Below are 19,626 nucleotides of genomic sequence, written 5' to 3' on the forward strand. Positions count from 1 at the left end.
GCCCTGGGGGGGGTCAGCCAAGGGGTCCGGCCTGGCCCGCAGCAGAGCCTGGCTCCCGGGCAGCACGGGGGGGGACAAGGTACTGGGGCCGGGATCCTGCCCTCGGCCCCGTGGGGCTGGGGCCCCGTGGGGTCCCTGGCTACCACTGCCCAAGCAGGGGCCCGAGTCGGGCGCTCGCCCCGCTGGGCACGGCCGCGGGGGGAGCTGGTGCCATTTCTCAACCCTCCCGTTTCAGGGCAGCATTTTCCGTCTCTGCCGCTGTCCGGCTGGCAGCCCCCCGAGAGCAAGAGCAACGCGGCCAACCTGCGCCCCCGGGGGCTGCACTGTGAACACAGGCCCCCCCCGCGCCCCTTGGGGCGTCCCTGCAGGGATGGGGCCGAGCCAGGCGCCCCTGGCCAGCCTCACAGGTTGCTGCGGCCGTCTCCTCTGGCCGCGCTGCTGCTGGGTTGTGGAGAGCCCCCCGACGCCCGGCGAGGCAGCTGTGAGCTCCAGGGGGCCCTGCGGCTGCTACCTTTAGTGCTGAAAAATTCAACAGTTTGTTTAAATATTAAACCTTCCCCTTCTCGTTCTCGATCGAGGGAGACGCCGCCTGGAGACGCCTGCTCAGACTGGGCCCGGGACCCAGGAACCCGCGTCTGCAGGAGCAGTTGGTGACGTGGACACCTGACCCGCTGGGGGCAGGGGGGGACACCCTACCCCCATTTCCCACTGGGGCCTCAGGGACAGCGCCTGTATAAAAACCATAGAGAGATCCTGGCTCCAACGCAGCTGGTACGGTAACAGCTCAGTCCCCAAAAGCTCTGCGGCAAACCCCTGAGCAGGGCGCATTCTGTCTGGGCCTGGCCCAGCCTCGAGGCCAAGAGCAGCAGGGGCAAACACGGCTTTTCCTCAGGCGTCGGATCGCTCCTGGCGGAGGGCAGTAGAGGGGGAGAGCAGCAGAAACACAGGCTGATCCCTTTACCAGTTGGTGCATGGGGTGTTGGCCCAGCGGAGGCGTGTGGGGGTTGGCCTGCCCTGCACCCTGAATGGTGCTGTCCTTCCCGCCAGCAGAGGCTGTTGGAGCCTGGTGGCGCTGGCTCCCCCCTTGACACCTCTCAGTCTGCTCCTCCCAGCTTAATGAGAATTTGCAGAAACAGAGGGTCCCCCTCCCCGAGGCCCAATAAATATTTATAGGCTGTCCAGCTGCATCTTTGCATGTTCAGTGGAAGCTCATGAATAATCCAAGAGCTCAGCCCCTCTGCTTGCAGCTGAGCAGAGAAGAGGTACCCGAGCTCGGGTCACAGAGCTTGGAGCCCTTAGCAGAGACAGCATGGTCTTGCCCGCGGTGCCTTTCCAAAGAGCAACACTGATGTGTATTCATGAGGGCAGGGCACCGAGGCGGCATTATTCCTTTGGCCACAGAAAGCCGGGGCCCTGACACCAAACGCGAGCCTCATGCAGCTGGGGAACGCGACGGTGCCCGTTAGTGCCTGCAGAGGTTGGCCATTCTATTGCTGCAAGAGAGAGTCAATGACCCCCCTTTGCAAGGGGTTGGTGGAAGTTTGGCCACCCTGGCAGGAGCTTGGAAGCCAGAAAACCTTCAGGCTCCCTGGAGAAAAGAGCTGCTGAGATACAAATCCAACGGAGGCCTCAGTTTCCCTTGGGGCAAATGGGGCCTTGAGTGAGGAACATCTTTCTCCAGGCATGAGAGCTCCCCCGTCTGACCCTCTGCCTGCAGGAAGTGCCTTGGGCAGAGGCTGGTGTGTTGCACAGGCTGGATGGAGACGCAAGGCCACACTCAGCTGTGCTCCAGTGACAGGAATCCAGTGTGGTTTCATGCGGGACAGTGGGTTCCTCCGGATTCCCACTGACTCGTCACACAGCTGAGCTGCGGCCTTGAAACCAGTGGGGTCTGCTCCCAGTGAGCGCCATGGGGTGAAGGGACGGGCTTCGCTCAAGGGATGCTAGGGCTGCCCGGTTTCCCCTGGATAACAACAGGCTTTGTTTGCAGATCCAAACGTGCTTTGCAAATACTCCTGAATTCAGCTGCACAAGCCTTTGTGTGGCAATCCCTTGTACAGGTGAAGAAACTGCGTCACAGAGCGGACCTACCCCCAGTGAGGAGCATGGCATTAAATATTGCCTAGGCAGGGCACATACCCCAGAACAGAACCCAGGTCGCCTGCCTGCGAGCCCAGAGCCCTGGCTCCAGAGGGGAGGGGGCAGCATGCAAGCCCTGGTGGGGGGGCTGGGAGCTTTGCTCGTTGCCTCATATCTGCGCGCCTTCCCTGCAGGAGGGTCTGGCAGCATGGATGGGCGCACGGTGCGTGTGGGGGGGATCCCAACAGACATCCCGCCAGAGAGAGTCGCCGACAAGCTCACCATCCACTTCCTGCGGGCCCGCAACGGCGGTGGAGAGATCGCAGACATCACGCTCGTCGCTGGCTCCCCAGCCTGCGCCCTCGTCACCTTTGAGGAAGCGGGAGGTAATGCAGGGGGTGAGGCTGGGGTGCTTGCACCAGGCAGTGCTTGGCAGGCTAAATTGTGTCCTGGGGCCAATGGGGGCAGGCCAAGAAGCTCTCCACAGGGGCCTAGAGGCCAGGGCACCTCCTGGGGCATTGGGCCCTCATCCTGTTGGGTAACTGGTGGAATTCCCAGCCTCCTGCCCTTCCCCAGCCTCCAACAAGGGGATGCCCCAAGAATGCGGTGGGAGAGAGGGAGGAATAAAGATCCCGCTCTGGGCCTCGTCTGGCTGGGGAGCCCAGTGGCACAGCCCGGGCCAGGGCACAGCTGGCTGACCGGTGTCTATTGCTTTGCTCGGTTTAGTGGCTCAGAGGGTCCTGGAGATGGAGAACCACCTTTTGTTGGTCGGTGGAAAGACGTACCCGCTGACAGTGACAGCGCACGCGGCCGAGCTGAGCCCTGACGAGGTAACGAGCGGGATCAGGCGGGCAGGGATGCAGCAGCCCCCGCCGGCTGTGTACACCCCTCCCCGAGCCCTGCCGCTGCCCGGAACAGATACGCAGAGAGGAGACTCTGCTCATCCTGTTAATCTTTAAATTAGAGCTAAAGCAAACTCGTTCTGTTTGTATTCAAATGACGATTTAAAAGGGGTTTTGCTGATAATGCACCTGAGGCAGGGCCCCGTTTTACACTTGGTCAGTCTGCATTTGTACCTGTCCAAGCGCAGAGGGAATAGCACTGGGGCAGGGCGAGGGGATGCGTGGGTGGCGGGGGTCATTAAGCCCAGCTGTCTGCTCCCGCATGGCCAGGCAAGGGCTTCTGTTCACTTCTCTGCCATTTCATGAGCCAGGAAAGCAGGCGATTTCCCTCGGGGGGAGGGCAGTCAGGGGAAGGGCTGGTGTCAGAGACCTTGAGGAAGTTCTGCCCTTCCTCGGCTGTCAGGGAGCTGGTGCCGTGGCCAGCTGCCGGCTCTGGGCGTTGGTGTCACAGAAGCTCAGCGGGGTCTGTGACATCACAGTCATCTCCCTGGCAACGGCGTGTGATGTCAGAGACAGGCAGCCTGGGGCCTGCTGGGGACACTGCAGCCAGAGCAGAGGGAGTGGGAAGCGGCTGGAGCCTGGCTCCACGTGCAGGGGCCTGAGAGTTATAGAAGTGGGGAGGCCTGGCCCCTTTGCAGAGCTCTCTGCGCACATGGGAGATGCTGTAGCTGCGGTAAACTCGCACTCGGCTCCACTCCCTGCTCGCCGAGCCCTTTGTGCCGCGCGTGGAGGGGAGAGTTCTGCTCCAGGCTGCTGGCTCTCTGTCAGCCCTGGCCGCACGGCCCTCCAGCGACGGTGCTGGCCGAGCTCAGCCCTCTGCCTGTGTCCGTGCTCCGTGCACTCCCGCCTGGGCACGCCCTCTCCATCGCCACGGGCAGCGATTGCAGCACGAAGCTACGTGAGGTTTGTTTGCCTGCCCTTGAGGAGAGCAAACACAGAGTGAAAGGGAAGGTGGGGGCGCTTGGCGCTTGGCCTTGAAGTGACCCTGGGAGCCGTGGTGAGATAATGTGTCCTGATGATGCCGGGGTGGTGGAGTGGGGCCGGTCAGGGGGTCGTCTCCCTCCTGCAGTGGGGTTGTTTGCCATCAGTCGCTGTCCTCTGACTCCTCTGGTCCTGTCCCCCCAGATCTTCGTGCGCGTTTGTATGATCATCGACTACGGGAGGCTCCTGGACGGCAAAACCCTCCTGAGAAGCCTGCGCAGACGTTACGGTGCCGTGCAGTTCAGCTTCGACCCTAAGGAGACGCTGTGCACTGTCAAGGGGCCGTTCACGGAGCTGCAGGCCTTCAGCAGGGAGCTGCTAAGGAGCCAGCACGCTGGAGAGGGCCCCCCGGAGGGAGTCAGCCACCCAGTCACAGGGACGTCCGCTTCCCACCAGGGGCCCTGCTCCCCTTTGCCAGAGCCGAGGGTGGAGAAGCAGCCAAGTCCGGGCCAAGTGCACGAGGAGGTGTCTGAGCCCCCGTTGCACAGGGACCCCGTGGACGGAGAAGCTGTGGAGCAGCTGGAGGACTTCTCCTTGGTGATGGACGCGGATATCTACCTGTACATGCGGAAATTCTGCAGCGACAAGTACCAGCGGGTGCTGCACCAGCACCAGGTCGATGTGGTGGACGTCAGCAGTGACGGCATCGCTGTTCTCTACCTCCAGGCCTCCTCGAAGAACATGGGGAACATCAGCTCCATGGTGCAAGCCCGCCTGGCGCTGCTGGGCCTCTATCAGCAGCTGGAAGCCAGTCTGCGCAAGGAGAAGATCAGCAAGGGGGAGCTGAGCAGTGACATGAGGTCTCAGAGGGCCCTGCTAGAGGACCTGCAGAAGCTGTGCCCCCTGCTTTTTTGTCACGAAGATGAGCGGCATCTCTATCTCATCGGGAATCTGGTCGATGTCTCCCAGGCCAAACAATACATCCAAGATCGAACCACCGGGAGAAGAGCCACAGCCGGCCTCAGGATGCCCAACACCTCCCTGGCCACCTACACAGCCGCCCTTCATGGAGGGGATGCCAGACTGGGCAAGCCCGAACCTCCGGTGGATCCTTCACCCCCAAGACTTAGCCCTGGCAAGTTTGAGTCTAAAGGTGAACACAAGCTAGCCGCCAACTTCAGCTTCCTAAAGCACGACACGCCTGTTTCCAGTGCATGGCCCTCACTGGATCGCAGCTCCCCGTTCATAGATCAGATGGAGCTTTCTGGCAGCTGGTTAAAGGAAGCTGGCGCCCTGAGCCAGAGCGATCCAGCACCACCAAGTGGTCAGCACCACCTGCCCGTCTCTGCGCCTGTCACTGGGCCAGCGGCAGAGGGTCAGCAGAGGGAGCTGAAGGATTGGGACCAAAGGAAGGGGGACCCCCTGCTCTTGAGACCCAAGACGCTGTCTCTGTTGGCTGGAGACAAAGAAAGCAGCACTTTGCAGAGTCTTGGGGGCTGGAAAAGCCCCGTTCCCGTAAAGCCTCAGCCCATTAGCAACATGTCTAGCGCCTTCAAATCTTTGAGCCTTTTCGATACCACGGGGACCTGTTCAGCACTGGATTCGAAACCACCCGAGTCTAGCGCCCCTCTGAGACGCTCCAACAGTTTCTCCATTCCGAAGTCGAAGGCAAGCGACACACCCAGAGACCCCAGCAGGGCAGCCAGCAGGGCCCACGGGGTCAGCGAGGAGATCACCATGGATCCTGTGCAGTGGGCTTATCTGAAAGACATTCACGGCTCTGCTATTGACGGGCTGTGCAGGGAGGGAGGCGTCCTGCTCGCAGAGCGCAGCGACAAAGACTGCACCATGCTGACGCTCACAGCTGAGGACAGGACAAAGCTCCTCCAAGCCAGGTGGAAGATGGAGGCTCTGTGCCAGACGGTGTGTCCTGCTCTCGTATGCCAGAGTCTGAGCTACTCCGAACTTGACGTGGAGGGACCCAGCGACGAGGCCCTGAATGAGCTGTGCAGCCTCTTGAAAGGATGCTCTGCCCAGGTCAGAGTCAGCAAAGACAGGTACAAACTGCATCTCACGTGCCCCAAGGAAGCGCTGCGGAGAGTCAATGAGGCGTTCCAGAGATTCTCTGCCAGGAGGCGAAGTGATCTGATGCTTTCTTCCCCGTCTCGGGGGCTGGTGGGATCTCTGTCCGAGGAATATCCAAGCCCCACGCACCAGGTGAAAACCCAGGACCCAGCGCTGGCTGCAGAATATCCCCATAGCCGGGAGGGACTGCAGCCGCTGGAGGTTAGCAGCACAACCGGCCTGTCTGACATTTCGGAGAGCGCCCCCCAGCTGAATGGTGCTGACACAGTGAGACTGTACGGTCCTGGGTGGAACGCCACGAAAACCAGTAGCTACCGGCAGGCAGTGGGGCAAGAGGACCCAAGTTACCACAGCGACTCACAGGACGTGCAGGGAGGCAGTGGCCTCCTTGATGCCAGCTTGGCAGACAGACAGAGCCTCAGCCCAAGGGACCCCCAGGAGCTGCAGAAGGGGGAGAGGCCAGCTGGAGAGCCCGAGGCAGCCAGGATAAAGCGGGTCCTGCCTGACAGATTCCAGTTCGCAAGAGACAAGAGCCGAGGAGGCCCCAGTGAGGCAGGGGGAAGCCCGAGACCCCCTGCTCATGCAGCAGATGGTGCCCCACAGTCCTTGCCCATCTGGCTCTCTAGCTCTGTGACTGCACTGCAGGCCAGGCCTGCAGCAGAGCGAGCCCCCAAGCCAGGCCAAGGGGACCCTGTGAGCCAGGAAGGCCACTTGCACCCAGCAGGAGATGGGGACTCACAGGAGACTGGGATTTCAGAGCTGGAGCTAAGAGGGCCCAGCCCTGGGCAGGAAGCCCATGAGCACAAGCTTGGGAAGTGTGATGCGTGCCAGACCTCACGCACAGCGACCTGCCGCGCCCAGTGCGGCCACTCCCTGTGCCGGACTTGTTTTGCAGCAGAAGACACGCACCCAGCCTGCTGCAGCTCCCCCAAGAGCATGAGGGCTATTAAAGGGGCATTCAAGGTCGTGACCTTGTCCCAGAGCCTGCCTGGCCACTTTCGAGACCCAACGCTCAAGATCATCTATGACATCCCTGACGGTGTGCAGGAGGTAGGTAGCCAGGCCACACAAAGAGTCTGCCACCAGGGCCTTCCCAGCCCCCTAATTATGGGACTTGGGGTAATGCCTAGGCATCCCGGTCAGCGGCCCGGGCCCTGTTGTGCTGGGCACGGCCCACACAGAACAGAGTCCCTGCCCCAAAGAGCGCACAAGAAAAGAGGCGGGTGGATAACACAGGCAGAAGGGGAGCACGGATGCCAGCTGGGGGTGAGCAGTCGTCAAAGCACACCCATAAAGAACAGAATTATGACACAGATGAACAAAATTTGTTGAGGAAGCATCAACATGGCGTTTGAAAAGGGACATCATGCCTCACCAATCTATTAGAATTCTCTGAGGGGTCAACAAGCTTGTGGACAAGGGGGATCCAGGGGATATAGTGTATATGGACTTTCAGAAAGCTTTTCACAAGGGCCCTCAGCAAAGGCTCTTAAGCAATGTAAGAAGTCATGGGAGAAGATGGAAGGTTCTCTCATGGATCAGTAACTGGTTAAAAGACAGGAAACAAAGGGGAGGAACAAATGATCAGTTTTCACAGTGGAAAGTGGTAAATAGTGGGGTCACCCAAGGATCTGTACTGGGAGCAGGGCTGGTCAACATATTCATAAATGAGCTGGAAAAGGGAGTAAACAGGAAGGTGCCAAAGTTTGCAGACGATATAAAATTACTCAAGATAGTTAAGTTCAAAGCTGCCTGCCAAGAGTTACAAAGGGATCTCACTAAACTGGGTGACTGGGCAACGAACTGGCAGATGAAATTCAGTGTTGGTAAGTGCAAAGTAATGCACATTGGAAAACATCATCCCAGCTATACATACAAAATGATGGGGTCTAAATTTGCTGTTACCACTAAGAAAGAGATCTTAGAGTCATCATAGATAATAAGTCCTTGAGAACATCTGCTCAGTGTGCAGCGGCAGTCAAAAAAGCAAACAGCGTGTTGGGAGCCGTAAGGAAAGGGATAGATAATAAGACAGTAAATATCATAATGCCTCTATATAAATCCATGGAATGCCCACATCTTGAGTACTGCATGTAGATCTGGTTGCCAAATCTCTAAACAGATAGGTTAGAATTGGAAAAGGCACAGAGAAGGGAAAGAAAAATGATTAAGTCTGTGGAACAGCTTCCGTACGAGGAGAGATTAAACAGACTAATACTGTTCAGCTTGGAAAAGAGACGACTCGGGGGGATACGATAGAGAGCTATAAAATCATGACGGGGGCGGAGAGAGTGACTAAGGAAGTGTTATTTTCCCCTTCACATAACACAAGAACCAGGGGTCACCCAATAAACTTACTAGGCAATGGGTTTAAAACAAACATAAGGAAGTACCTTCCTTACACAACGCACAGTCAACCCGTGGAACTCGTTGTCAGGGGATGTTGTGAAGGCCAAAACTATGACTGAGCTCAAAAAAGAATGGATAAGTTCAGTGAGGACAGGTCCATCAATAGCTATTAGCCAAGATGGGCAGGGACGCAACGCCATGCTCTGGGTGTCCCGAACCCTCTCGCTGCCAGGAGCCGGGACTGGGTGACGGGATGTATTGCTCAACGATTGCCCTGCTCTGTTCATTCCCTCTGGGGCACCTGGCACGGTCGGGGACAGGGATACTGGGCTAGATGGACCATTGGTCTGACCCAGTCTGGCTGTCCTGAGGTTGTCGCGCTTGTTGTGGGCACAGCAGCAGAGGGGAGTTGAATGAGGCAGATACACCGTTCATCTCTGGCTGAAGGGGGCTCTGGCTTCCTGCAGGTGCCAGGCCTGCCGCCCGGTCCCTGGCAGTGGCTTTTCCCCAGCCACTCACCTTCATTTATTTATTATTTCAAGCCCAAGCCCAAGCCAGCGGTGAGAGTTACCACCAAGAGGTGGAACAGCCTTTTCCCACGTTCCCTTCCAACCCAGCAATAGCCCGGAGCAGTTTCCTCCCCCATTTCACCCCAGGGCTGAGGCACTGCAGAGAGAAGTGACCAAGAAGGAAACCCCAGCAGAGCCGGGTTTTTGCGTAGAAGTGCTGAGCAGGGGGATTGGGAGCGTGGTAGGAAACACCACGAACAGCTCCCACTAGCAGCCCCCTCTGGGCGCCAGCTTCCTGCTAACTAGCCAGCGCACCGGCTGTAGCAGCATTCCCGGCTCGCTCCTTGGGCAGGGCAGGGCAGGGCAGGGCAGGGGCTGGGTCCCACAAACCAACCCTGCCTTCACGGCGCAGGGAGCGTTACCACAGCAGGTGACGAAACCCGCCTCGCCTCCCACCGGGCAAACCCGAGAGCTCCGGGCTAATTTTACGACTTTCTTCCTTCTCCCCTCCCCCACACCGCCATTTGAAGGCTGGAGACCCCCGACCCGGGAGACCGTACAGGGGTGGCCGCTTCCAGGCCTTCCTGCCCGACAACAGGGAGGGGAAGAAGACATCTCAGCTGCTGCAGAAAGCATTTGAGCAGGGCCTGACCTTCCGGATCCAATCCTGTGAGGACGAGGAGGAGAGAGTGACGTGGCACCTCATTCCCCACAAAACCTCCTTCGACAAGGGCAAGGCCAGGTAGGGAACGGTGCCGGTGGTGTTTGAACGGGGCTGGGGGCCCAGGCTGCCTGTGGCCTGTTAGCTCTTGGCCTAGGAGGGAGAGGAAGGCGGCCCGGGCCTAGACACCTGGGTGCTGTGCTGAATCCACGCTTGGCATGCAGGACCTGCCAGAGCCCAAGAGCCCAATGCTGCAGCCAGCCTTGGAGCAAACCCACCGGTGGTGCAACACAGCACCAGGCCCAGGAATTGTCCGAGCCCCCCAGCTGCTTCCCTGCCCTGGCTTGGGAGGGCAGAGCCCCTCTCGTACCCTGGCGTGTGGGGCTGCAGCAGCCGCTTTGTCAGATAAGAAATGAATGAGCAAGAGCAGCATCCAAACGCCATTTTAAATGTTTCATGCTACTCCATCCCTGCCGGCCGTTTTCCATCTCTGCAAGGCAGGACCCAGTGAGACCCCAGCGAAGAGCAATTCCTGCCCCAGACCTAGGCCGCCTCTTGCTCTGGGGCTGGGAGCGTGGGGTAGCCAAGCTCTGAGAGGTTCCCTGGGTGGCTGGGGCCACTGGCTCCCTCCCCATCAGGGAAATAGGGAGTGTGGGAGAATAGGGAAAGATGCCCCCCACTTCCTGCGGTCGTTGGGAGGGGTAGGTGTGTTTGGAACATGCTCTGAGCGTTACCCGCGGGGCCACAGCCTCACGCCTCTTCCTCTCCCCTGGTAGGAATGGCTACCCAGATTCCCAGTACCTCCGCGAGGTCTGCGCTCTGCTGAGAAACTTGGGCATCGAGTGAAATTCCCAGCGCTGAGCTGCCAAAAGCCGCCCCCTCTCTGCCGTCCTCCAGCCCCAGTCAGGCTCAGCCCAGCTGGCACAAGCCACGTTCAGTTCTGAGCTGCTCAGGACAGTGCTGGTTTTTCGCTGCTTGGGCTTCATCTCCACCTCCCTTTGCTAGCCAGGAATTCCTGTGCCAAGTGTAAGTGAAAACCGAGCTGTCCAGCGGCAGCGTCTCACCAGCACCCACCCTCGCTCCAGCTGAAGGGAAGTAAAGGACTTCCAGGGACCCTGCTGGCAGCTCCAGCTCCCACTTGGATTTAGCTTGTTAACCAGCTGCCAGCAACAGCTTGTTTCGGCATCAATGAACGACCAGCATTACAGGCTGAGCCATTACCAGCTTCCAGCCCGATGCTAATCTCCAGTGGAGGCCCGTGTCTGGCTGCAGGAAAGGTCACCCTGGGACATCCCAGTTCTGCCTTTGGGAGGCTGGGAGCTGCTCGTCTTTGTAGTGTTCAGTGCTTCTGGAATGGCACTTTCCCCTTTGGCTAATGAAGCCAAAACACAGGGGGTCCCGCCTACCAGCATCCTGGGCAGTGCGGAACTACACTTGATCTCAGTTAGCCTGGGCATTTCATTCCTTGGACAGACAGTCCGGAGCTCCCGTCCCATCCCTAGGCCTCTAGCCCTGTGGGACCGTGGCCCAAACCTGCAGTGTTCAAGGCAGCACAACGCTGCACATTCCCTGTTACTTTGCATTCCGTGTAGTTGGGTGGAGAATTCCAAATAAACGAGTCTCAGTCCCCACCCTGTTCAGTAGTGCTTGCTCGTGTCTCAGGCTGGGAGCCTCAAAATGCCCCCCATTTTGGTCACAGGCAGGACTAGCAACAACTGGCTACAGGCCGCCCAGCAGCGGCTGCTGCTTCCAGAACAGAAGGGCCATTGCAGGTTGAAGTGTCTGCAGCCCCTGTGCAGAGACTGGGCTTTCTCAAGTAGCATTTTATGAGAATGTGATGGTGCATTTAAGGCTCCAAATGAACACTTGGTGCGGATGCCAGAGGGGGCAGGGCTGACCTGAAACCTTAGAAAGCAGCTGAGATCCTGGGTACATTTCACAGCAGGTGTTCAGTGCTGCTGCTCAAAAGCCATGTGCAAAATCTGCTTCCTACAATCGCAGCGCTAGGAGTGCACCCGTGGCCAGAGCTTGGGGTGAAGGTCTCCTTTTACCCACAGCACCAGCTCCCCCCAGCCCTGGCCAACAAGCCTCCCCTCTGAAGTGGAGAGGCTGTCATTGGGCCAAGAGGGGACTTCACACTCCATTCAGTTCTTGAGCCTGCTGGGAAAGCGACAAGCATGATTGGGCCTGAGCACAACAGCCCTATAACCTAGCCCCAGAAGTTGTGTCAGAGAACGGCTCTGCGCCGCTGCAGCGGGGTGGCAGCTTGGAGGGGAGACAGCCTGTCACAGCGGAGACAAGCACCCTCGTTTTCGCTCGCTTGTGTGTTACAGCGCTGTGATGAAGCTTGGACCAATATTTAAGAGCTCTGAGGTGAAGAGTTGGGGGTGAAAAACATCCTTAAGAATATTTAGTCAGGCACCAAGATCTTCTTCAGCCGGCTCTATGGGCTCAGGTTCCTCTTTCAGACCCAGCACATTCTTCCAGAGGGGAGATGCCTGCCTTATACTCAGCCCCACAAAAGGGAAGGGGGAGGGTGGGCTTGAAAGTCTGGGGGTAGAGGCTCAAGCCTGCCTAGAGCATGTTTCCGGGGCTGCTTAGCATTCGTGCCAGCAGAGAAGCAGTCCAGTAGTTCTACGTGTGTTCTCTAACATCGGTTTATGCTCCCCCGATAAGTTTCTATTAACAAGGGGTGACAATTGTACCCATCCAGGTTCTGCTGTGCGGGTCACTGCAGGACTTAACAAGAGCTTGCCCAGCTCATGTTGCCTGGTTATCCCATTCACCTTTCAGCTAGCCGCTCTGTTGCTAAATCCACTAACCCCCATTGCAAGCATGAGCCAATGGCTATCTGAAACCCGTAGGGTAGGTCTTGAATCTTCCCACCTTGGCTCCCATCCCAGAGTTACTGATCCAAATTGACATTATCTCCCATGTTTAAGAAAGATTAATTCAAACTGGAACAGGTATAGAGAAGGGCTACTAGGATGATCTGAGGAATGGGAAACTTGTCTTATGAAAGGAGACTCGAGGAGCTTGGCTTGTTTAGCTTGACCAAAAGAAGGCTGAGAGGAGATATGATTGCTCTCTATAAATATATCAGAGGGATACCAGGGAGGGAGAAGAATTATTTAAGCTCAGTACCAATGTGGACACAAGAACAAATGGATATAAAATGGCCATCAGGAAGTTTAGACTTGAAATTAGACGAAGGTTTCTAACCATCTGAGGAGTGAAGTTCTGGAACAGCCTTCCAAGGGAAGCAGTGGGGGCAAAAGACCTATCTGGCTTCAAGATTAAGCTTGACAAGTTTATGGAGGAGATGGTATGATGGGATAACATGATTTTGGAAATTAATTGATCTTGGACTATTAGGGGTAAATAGGCCCAATGGCCTGTGATGGGATGTTAGATGGGGTGGGATCTGAGTTACTACAGAGAATTCTTTCCTGGGTGTCTGGCTGGTGAGTCTTGCCCACATGCTTAGGGTTCAGCTGATCGCCATATTTGGGGTCAGGAAGGAATTTTCCTCCAGGGCAGATTGGCAGAGGCCCTGGGGGTTTTTTGCCTTCCTCTGCAGGGTGGGGCACGGGTCACTTGCTAGAGGATTCTCTGCACCTTGAAGTCTTTAAACCATGATTTGAGGACTTCAGTAGCTCAGACATGGGTGAGGGCTTTGTTACAGGAGTGGGTGGGTGAGATTCTGTGGCCTGCGTTGTGCAGGAGGTCAGGCTAGACGATCAGAATGGTCCGTTCTGACCTTAAAGTCTACAATTCTGTGACAGACTGGGGAGCATTTATTGCTCCCAGATTTCTTCGGTCACACAAACGAGCGTGAGATTGACGGGACAGGGGCCTGCCCGGGTCTGACAAAGGGAACTACAGATAGATTGCTGGGCCACTGACAAACCCTTGGACTTTTGCTTTATGCTTAACCCCAGTATTGTCACAAGCAGAGAAACATGCCAGCAAGGATTTTGTTATGCTTTTAATTAACATTTGAAACACGTAAGGCATACGGTAACGTTAGGCAGAAGAGCATTACACGTTGTAGTCATGTAAACAGCATTGGCACAATCGCTTTCTGTTCAACTTGGTTACACGCACAAAGCGGAATATAATTATTTTTAAAGGCGCCGTGCTGTAGGACAACAGCCCCTCGTATCTCATCTCCGCAAATCAGCTGGACGGCACAGACACTGCCATGTGTCGTAAGAGGCTCCAAGAGCAACGCATTCTCACACCGTGCTCATACGCTACCTGCCCGTCACCCTCTGCCATCACCAGCGCTTGGGGCATCCAAGACTTCATTTGGCAACAGGAGTGGTCTTATACCTCTGACAGCAGCTGCAGATGGGTCAGATTCCTGCATTGGTTGAAGTCTGATGCCCACAACTCTACTTCACACAGCTGGTTTGTAACTAAACATGCAGCTAAACTCCTTTCCCTGGTGTCTGTAGGACCTTTCCCCATCTCTCAAATACAGTCTTGATGTAGCTACGGTTCTCAACAGGGCTTATGTTTGTGCAAGCTGAGCTCCACTCCCATCTCCCAGGTGCAAGAAACATTTGTAACTTTAATAAATTTCTTATTAAACTAAACAAGCTTTTTAGTTCTAAAGCCGCCTGAGGATGGCAAAGTACGTAAAGTTGTGTTTAAGGGCCCCTTCCTGGACTGGCAGTTTTGGTAACAGATACAGCAATGATGGTTAGGTCACACTTAGACAGATACCACTGGATTTCACAATCTACACATACATACCAAAGGCAGAAGACCCTGCAAACTGGAGCAGGAGAGAGTGCAGGGAACACAGAAACCTTTAGCTAGTGCTCATAGCATCACGACACAAACTTTTGCCCTTCAGCCATTTTGCACCCATGGCACAAGATTTGAGTCAAAATGATCAATTAGCAAAATGAACATTAAGCTGCACTTCAGTTATTTTGGAACGATGCACAATTTAAGAGGCAACGTGGCACTCTTTGTTCCCTGGATGACACCAGCTGTGCCCTCAACTGTTCAGCATGCTTCCTTCTAATCAGACATCTTCTGGAGTGGAATGGCATTGTGCTTTGGTCCTTGCTAGAACAACTCGCTGTTTAACAAGTTGTTTGAGACACTGGTAATAAAGTTGTATTAAGTCTGACAATCAGTAGGTTTAATACTTACTGGGCCCTAAAACGCCAGGGTAAATAAAGGCTACTATAAAATCTAGAACAGAGCATTAGTCAGTGAGGCAGTAAAGCGCAAGGTTACACTTAATCTTCCGTAGAAAACGTAGCTACTGGGGTGCAGAGTCAATGCTAATCTCTTATCATGACTACCTAATTGCTCAGAAGGATTCAGAAGTCAGACTGAAAAGGGTATGAGAAGTTTATAGGTAGAAAATTCACCATCAGCTACACATTGCAAACAAAGAGAAAAGAAATTCCAGAGAGTCTCCGCAATGGCGACAAACCCTCAACGTCCTCAGCCTCAGGAGAGGCCAACACCAGCAAAGCTTTGCAAGAGGACAGGCCTAGAGATACTGACGCGCACGGGCAGGCTGACATCACCTTTGGCCACATCCAAATGCAGCCAACTTGGGTGAGGCATTGCCTTACGGCAGGCACTGCTGCTTAGGCTCTGGAGCAGGAGCTTCCAGGGATCAGCCTGGAGAGTCCATAAAACGCACGTGTACGAAGAGTATATCAAGGCGGAGGGTAAGCAGAGCTAGGTCACTTGTGTACCACAAGCCATATCTATTATGCAGCACACTAGTTTTTTGGCAGTATTTTAAGAGGCCAGTATGGCAAAGGCTTCAGTGACTTGCTAGTCTTACAAGTGGTCTAGAAAAGGCACTGAGATACTGTTTTCTATGCAATGCAGCATACGTCAGAGTTGTCCTACAGGAAGATACAAGATATTCCCATTTGCTTCCTTCACGCTGTATCAAAAGGGGGACTAGACTACAAAAGCCTTGCGATAGTGCCCAGGATAGGGCCAGAGTAAGGCACCAGGTGCTCTCAGCTGGCAGAGTAGAGCCAAGGGAAGTAGGAAAGTGGGATCATTTTCCCCCTTTCAAAGACTCTAGAGAACCTGAAGCTTTGCGGTGCAGTTTGTCCAGACTCCTCCTGTCTCAAGGTGAAGCCAAAATTTGGACAAGAGTAGGTCTTGGGCTTTTCCTTTTATAGCAAACAAGTGTCTGAACTGTTTTTACAAACCTGCAGTGAAATGGCACAAAACAATGGAAAGTAAAATCTAACTCACTGGGCAGGAGCGGTTCTGAGAAGGGAAAAACCCAGCGAGGAGAGTTTGCATTTAGAAAAGGTTAGAAAAAAGTTGTGCGTGTGAGTTCTGCTGCATCACATCAGGGGAGTCAACCCCCGTGTCATGAATGGAAGGAACGAAGACAGAAGAGGGTCTGAACCCAATCGTGGTTCCCTTTCTGAAGTCCTAAATGTTGGGCACCATTTTTTACCTGAAGTGAATCCTCCAGATTCCAGGCCTCATGCAGCCCAGCAGGGTAAGAGAGCTAGGAACTGAAACCCAGGCTGCACTGATGAGATAACGCAGCTGCCCCACTGTCGCGCACCCGTGAAGAAGCTGCCTGCGCCAAGAGGAAGGCTTGTCCTGTCAGCGTACGTACCGCGCCCCCCGAGGAGGCGGTGGCCGTGTCGCTGGGAGCAGCGTTGTCTACTCTGGGAGCTAGGTCGATAAAACTGCACGGCTGAGCGATGTAGTTCCACCGACGTTAGTTCCAAGCGTAGCCCAAGCCTCAGCGAAGCACCACTTACGCCTCCTGGGGCGGCTGCAGCTAATAGAGGCCGTCGCCTTCCTTTTCCTTGCACAATACAGTCCTCATGCTGATGCTGGGCCAGGTTTTCTTTAATCGGGGGAGGGACCCAGGAGGGGATGTTCACAGCCCAGGAGATCCATGTTTGCTCTTAAGAGCAGCATTTTGCTTCTGCTATGGCACCTTTACGAAAAGGGGGAAGGTGGGGGCTTGGTCCCTTCAGTTACCAAATCCAAAATACAAGCAAAGCCTGAGCTACTGCGCCATCCGCCACCCAGCAGGGCCAAACCTGACAAGCACCAAGTCCTGGGACTGCAGCAGGAGACCGAGCACCACTGGAAGGGGCGGCGCCAGTCAGGACATTAAACAAGGACAAGTTTAGATGCTCACAGACTGAACCATTCAGGTTCCCACCCACAGCTTTACCTGCACGCCTGGCATGGGCAAGCCCAGTTTTCTTCCTAGAGAGAGGAGCCCACTGGGCAGTTCCCAGCATCTCAGCAGCACTAGGAAGTACCCTGAAAACACTGACACTTCATGATTCGAGCAGACAAGCTGCAAGCCCCCTTTCGGCGCTAGCTAGCCAGCCATAGGGACGGGCAGAGGCCATGGGGACAGCCTGGGACTAGGGGAGAATCTGAAAAGCCAATTAAAACTGGAGTGGAAAGTGAAAAACAAAAGCCAGGATCTAACCAGGCGAGAGCCTCACGCCAGCGGGTTCAACAGGTCTAAGCCCAGACAGCGTGTGACTCACTCAGAACCACAGGCTGGCCCAGGGGGAGGATGCCAGCGCAGACTTTACTGGGCCTGCTCACTTCTAGAGCTGCAGCATCCCCCTCCTAGCACACACAACCGCAGAAGCAAAGGCCGACCATGAGGCTTGTTTTGTCCCAGTCTTGCAGACACCTTTTCACATTGCAGCCCTTGGTAACAAACACGAGGGTGAAGTTTAGCCTGACGGACATTCAGAGCCCAACGTTAACAAAGCACATAGAGCCAACACAAATGGGTCAGTCATTTCGGAGACACTGCTGAGTTCTTTCAGTCTCCAGACCCAGCCTTGACCACAGAATTGGTTTAGACTTTCCCTAACGGTTTGGGAGCAGAAAATGGACGAGAGCAAATTGCTGAATTGAAATTTCTCTTTAGTATTCATATAGCACCAGCCTAACTCCTCCTCAGGATACACGCAGCGTGAACAGAGAAGGAACAGCAAATTAAAAAGCTACAGCGTGACCAGCATGTAAGATACTAAGCTGGGCTTAGAAAAACTGGCCTTTTGCCAGCTGATTGGCATTAAAGGCCTAGGACTGGGGGTGTGGGGAAGAGGAGGGGGAGGAGGAAGGGAAGTGTTGTGACAGCAGGAATAATGGCAAAGAAATAACCAGCACTAGAACAACGTACGGTCTGATGTTTTTTTCCTACAGCAATTTCATTGACAAGCATCTCTGGCTTGGCACATTCGTCTGTCAAACGTGCATCTTAAGACTGCAAAAAGGGCTCGGTTTCTATGGAGACAGTCAATGGTTGCCATAACAATTTGCGTTTACACTTTGCAGCAACATACTACGCAGCCATTAGTCACTGACTGCTTGGAGGCCAGAGAGGCGTTGCCAGAGAAGAAGAACTTGGTTTGGAATTTGGGAAAGGAAATTAACAACCAGGTGAGAAAAGCAGGGCTAAGGCTGGAGATGTCACATTCAATGTTACACAATCACACCTGGGAGAGGCTGGCTATGGCAGGTGCATATGATTCACAACCCAAGGTGCTCACAGTCCTAGAACTGGCTTTAAAAATGTATCATTCCCTTAATGGGGAAGATGGCAGGGACTGAGCCGTCCATTCCCAGGTCCCAAAAGGGTTAGGAGTTAAACCACAAATTCACAACCTGCAGACAGGTCTCCTTGCTTTAGTTTTCCTCTTTTTTGGGTTCTTCCTTCGGCAGTTCAGGAACTAGGATGACTTTCCCAACGTTCTTCTTCTCCTGCATCTGCCTCATGGCATCGGCCACCTAGAAAGAAAGAAGTCCCGTGAAAGGAGATCCACACCTGCCTCGCTGCACCACTCGGGCGACATGCCAGCCCAGGGGTGTCCACACAGTGACATTTTCATCTACAGCATAACCACGGGTCAGCAACTGCTGGACATTCACACATCCCACACAACGGAGAATGCTGGGTACTCCTGGGCAGCTATCCCACGCTGCCTCGACAGGGGAGAGCGCGCTCAGAGCACATGGGCCCAGAGCAGCGCACTCCAGGGCGTCCCACTGAACAGAGAGCCGGGAGGAAGGAGGAATATGTCCAACAGGTTACGCTGACACCGCTAGGGCTTCTTGCGACACAAACAAACTGTGCCAAAACAGCTACTGAGAGACAGCCTAGTGTCAGGAAGGGAGAAAAGCATGTAGCACTAGGCAAAGGCCGTACAGTACCATCAGTCTGGAATCAGTGGGGAGCTCTGCCTAAAAAGGTACAGCACATTCTAGCCCCCAGCGTTAGCCATGCTGCATCAGGGATGAGCCATGTCTGCAGATGACCGTGCCACTCAGCGGTCACCACCAGAGAGGAGAGCGGACAGGGCCATTGGCGCACCTTGCAGGGACATCTTATGCTAGCCACAAGGATCCTGCTGCTTTGATCCCCAGCTGGAGTAACCGGCAGTGCTGCCGAGTCCAGCCGCCCTATGGTGAAGGCTCCCAGAACATCAGGCTTGGACCGTTCCATCTCTAGTCAGTTTGGAAAGCCCGGAAGAAGCAGTTTGCCTTCAGCTCCCTGGAAGGCGCTGTCCTCGTCACCATGCCAAGCAGACATGCTGATGAGATGCTCATGTTCGCCTGCGTCTCTCTGGGGCACCGCGCTCCCTCATGCACAGACCACTGGGAGGTGCCGGCTCATTGCAAAGTGGATGGCCAGATCAATGCAGGCAGAGCAGAAGCTGTTTGCTAGTAATGCAATCAGAGTCCCATTACGAGCTGCTCTTTCCGGCAGGAGGAGATCAGCACAGTGATGCACCGGGACCACATGCCTCCTGCCAGAGTTAATTTAAACAGACTGCAGGGAACGGGAGGAAAGGGAGATCAGAACCAAGGGCAGGGGAGGCCGACATAAGATGTTTTACCAGGTAACTAACTACCTGGTAAGCACCTGAGTGTCTCCCCGGCTCCGGAAGGGTTTCCCAGCTGCATCCCCCACACCTCACAGAACGGGACTCAAAGAAGGGCCCACTCCACGGCACTTCCCAACACAAAGCTGACAGCACGGTCTTAACATCTAGCAGGCACTTCAGTTTGGGCAAACATCTCCCTCACCCACTGTCGAGTCAGGGCAGGCTTGGGAAGTCCC

The 19,626-nt window shown here is 55.2% G+C and overlaps 2 protein-coding genes across 2 annotated transcripts in view; one reads left to right on the top strand and one right to left on the bottom strand.

The window, feature by feature from the left end:
* LOC140904052 (uncharacterized) lies at window positions 1-14,906 on the top strand. Its single transcript, XM_073326256.1, has 6 exons — window positions 1-771; window positions 2,274-2,465; window positions 2,806-2,909; window positions 4,107-7,037; window positions 9,376-9,587; window positions 10,283-14,906. Exons 2-6 carry the CDS (start codon window positions 2,288-2,290, stop codon window positions 10,350-10,352), a joined length of 3,495 nt encoding a protein of 1,164 aa, XP_073182357.1. The 5' UTR covers window positions 1-771; window positions 2,274-2,287; the 3' UTR covers window positions 10,353-14,906.
* The window catches only part of VAT1 (vesicle amine transport 1), a 25,222-nt gene continuing 19,075 nt past the window's right edge, over window positions 13,480-19,626 (bottom strand). The window contains exon 6 of the mRNA XM_073326257.1: window positions 13,480-18,293. Within this exon, the coding sequence (XP_073182358.1) occupies window positions 18,192-18,293 (102 nt within the window). The 3' untranslated portion in view covers window positions 13,480-18,191. The remainder of the gene's footprint in view (window positions 18,294-19,626) is intronic.

This window comes from Lepidochelys kempii, chromosome 27, assembly GCF_965140265.1.
Source record: "Lepidochelys kempii isolate rLepKem1 chromosome 27, rLepKem1.hap2, whole genome shotgun sequence".
NCBI classification, from domain to species: Eukaryota; Metazoa; Chordata; order Testudines; family Cheloniidae; genus Lepidochelys; species Lepidochelys kempii.

What these genes read in the sequence shown, in the direction of transcription:
- LOC140904052 (XM_073326256.1), top strand. Translation starts at nt 2,288, where the DNA reads ATGGATGGGCGCACGGTGCGTGTGGGGGGGATCCCAACAGACATCCCG. An exon ending in CACCTTTGAGGAAGCGGGAG is followed by an intron (nt 2,466 to 2,805) that starts GTAATGCAGGGG and finishes TGCTCGGTTTAG; the next exon opens with TGGCTCAGAGGGTCCTGGAG. An exon ending in TCCCTGACGGTGTGCAGGAG is followed by an intron (nt 7,038 to 9,375) that starts GTAGGTAGCCAG and finishes CGCCATTTGAAG; the next exon opens with GCTGGAGACCCCCGACCCGG.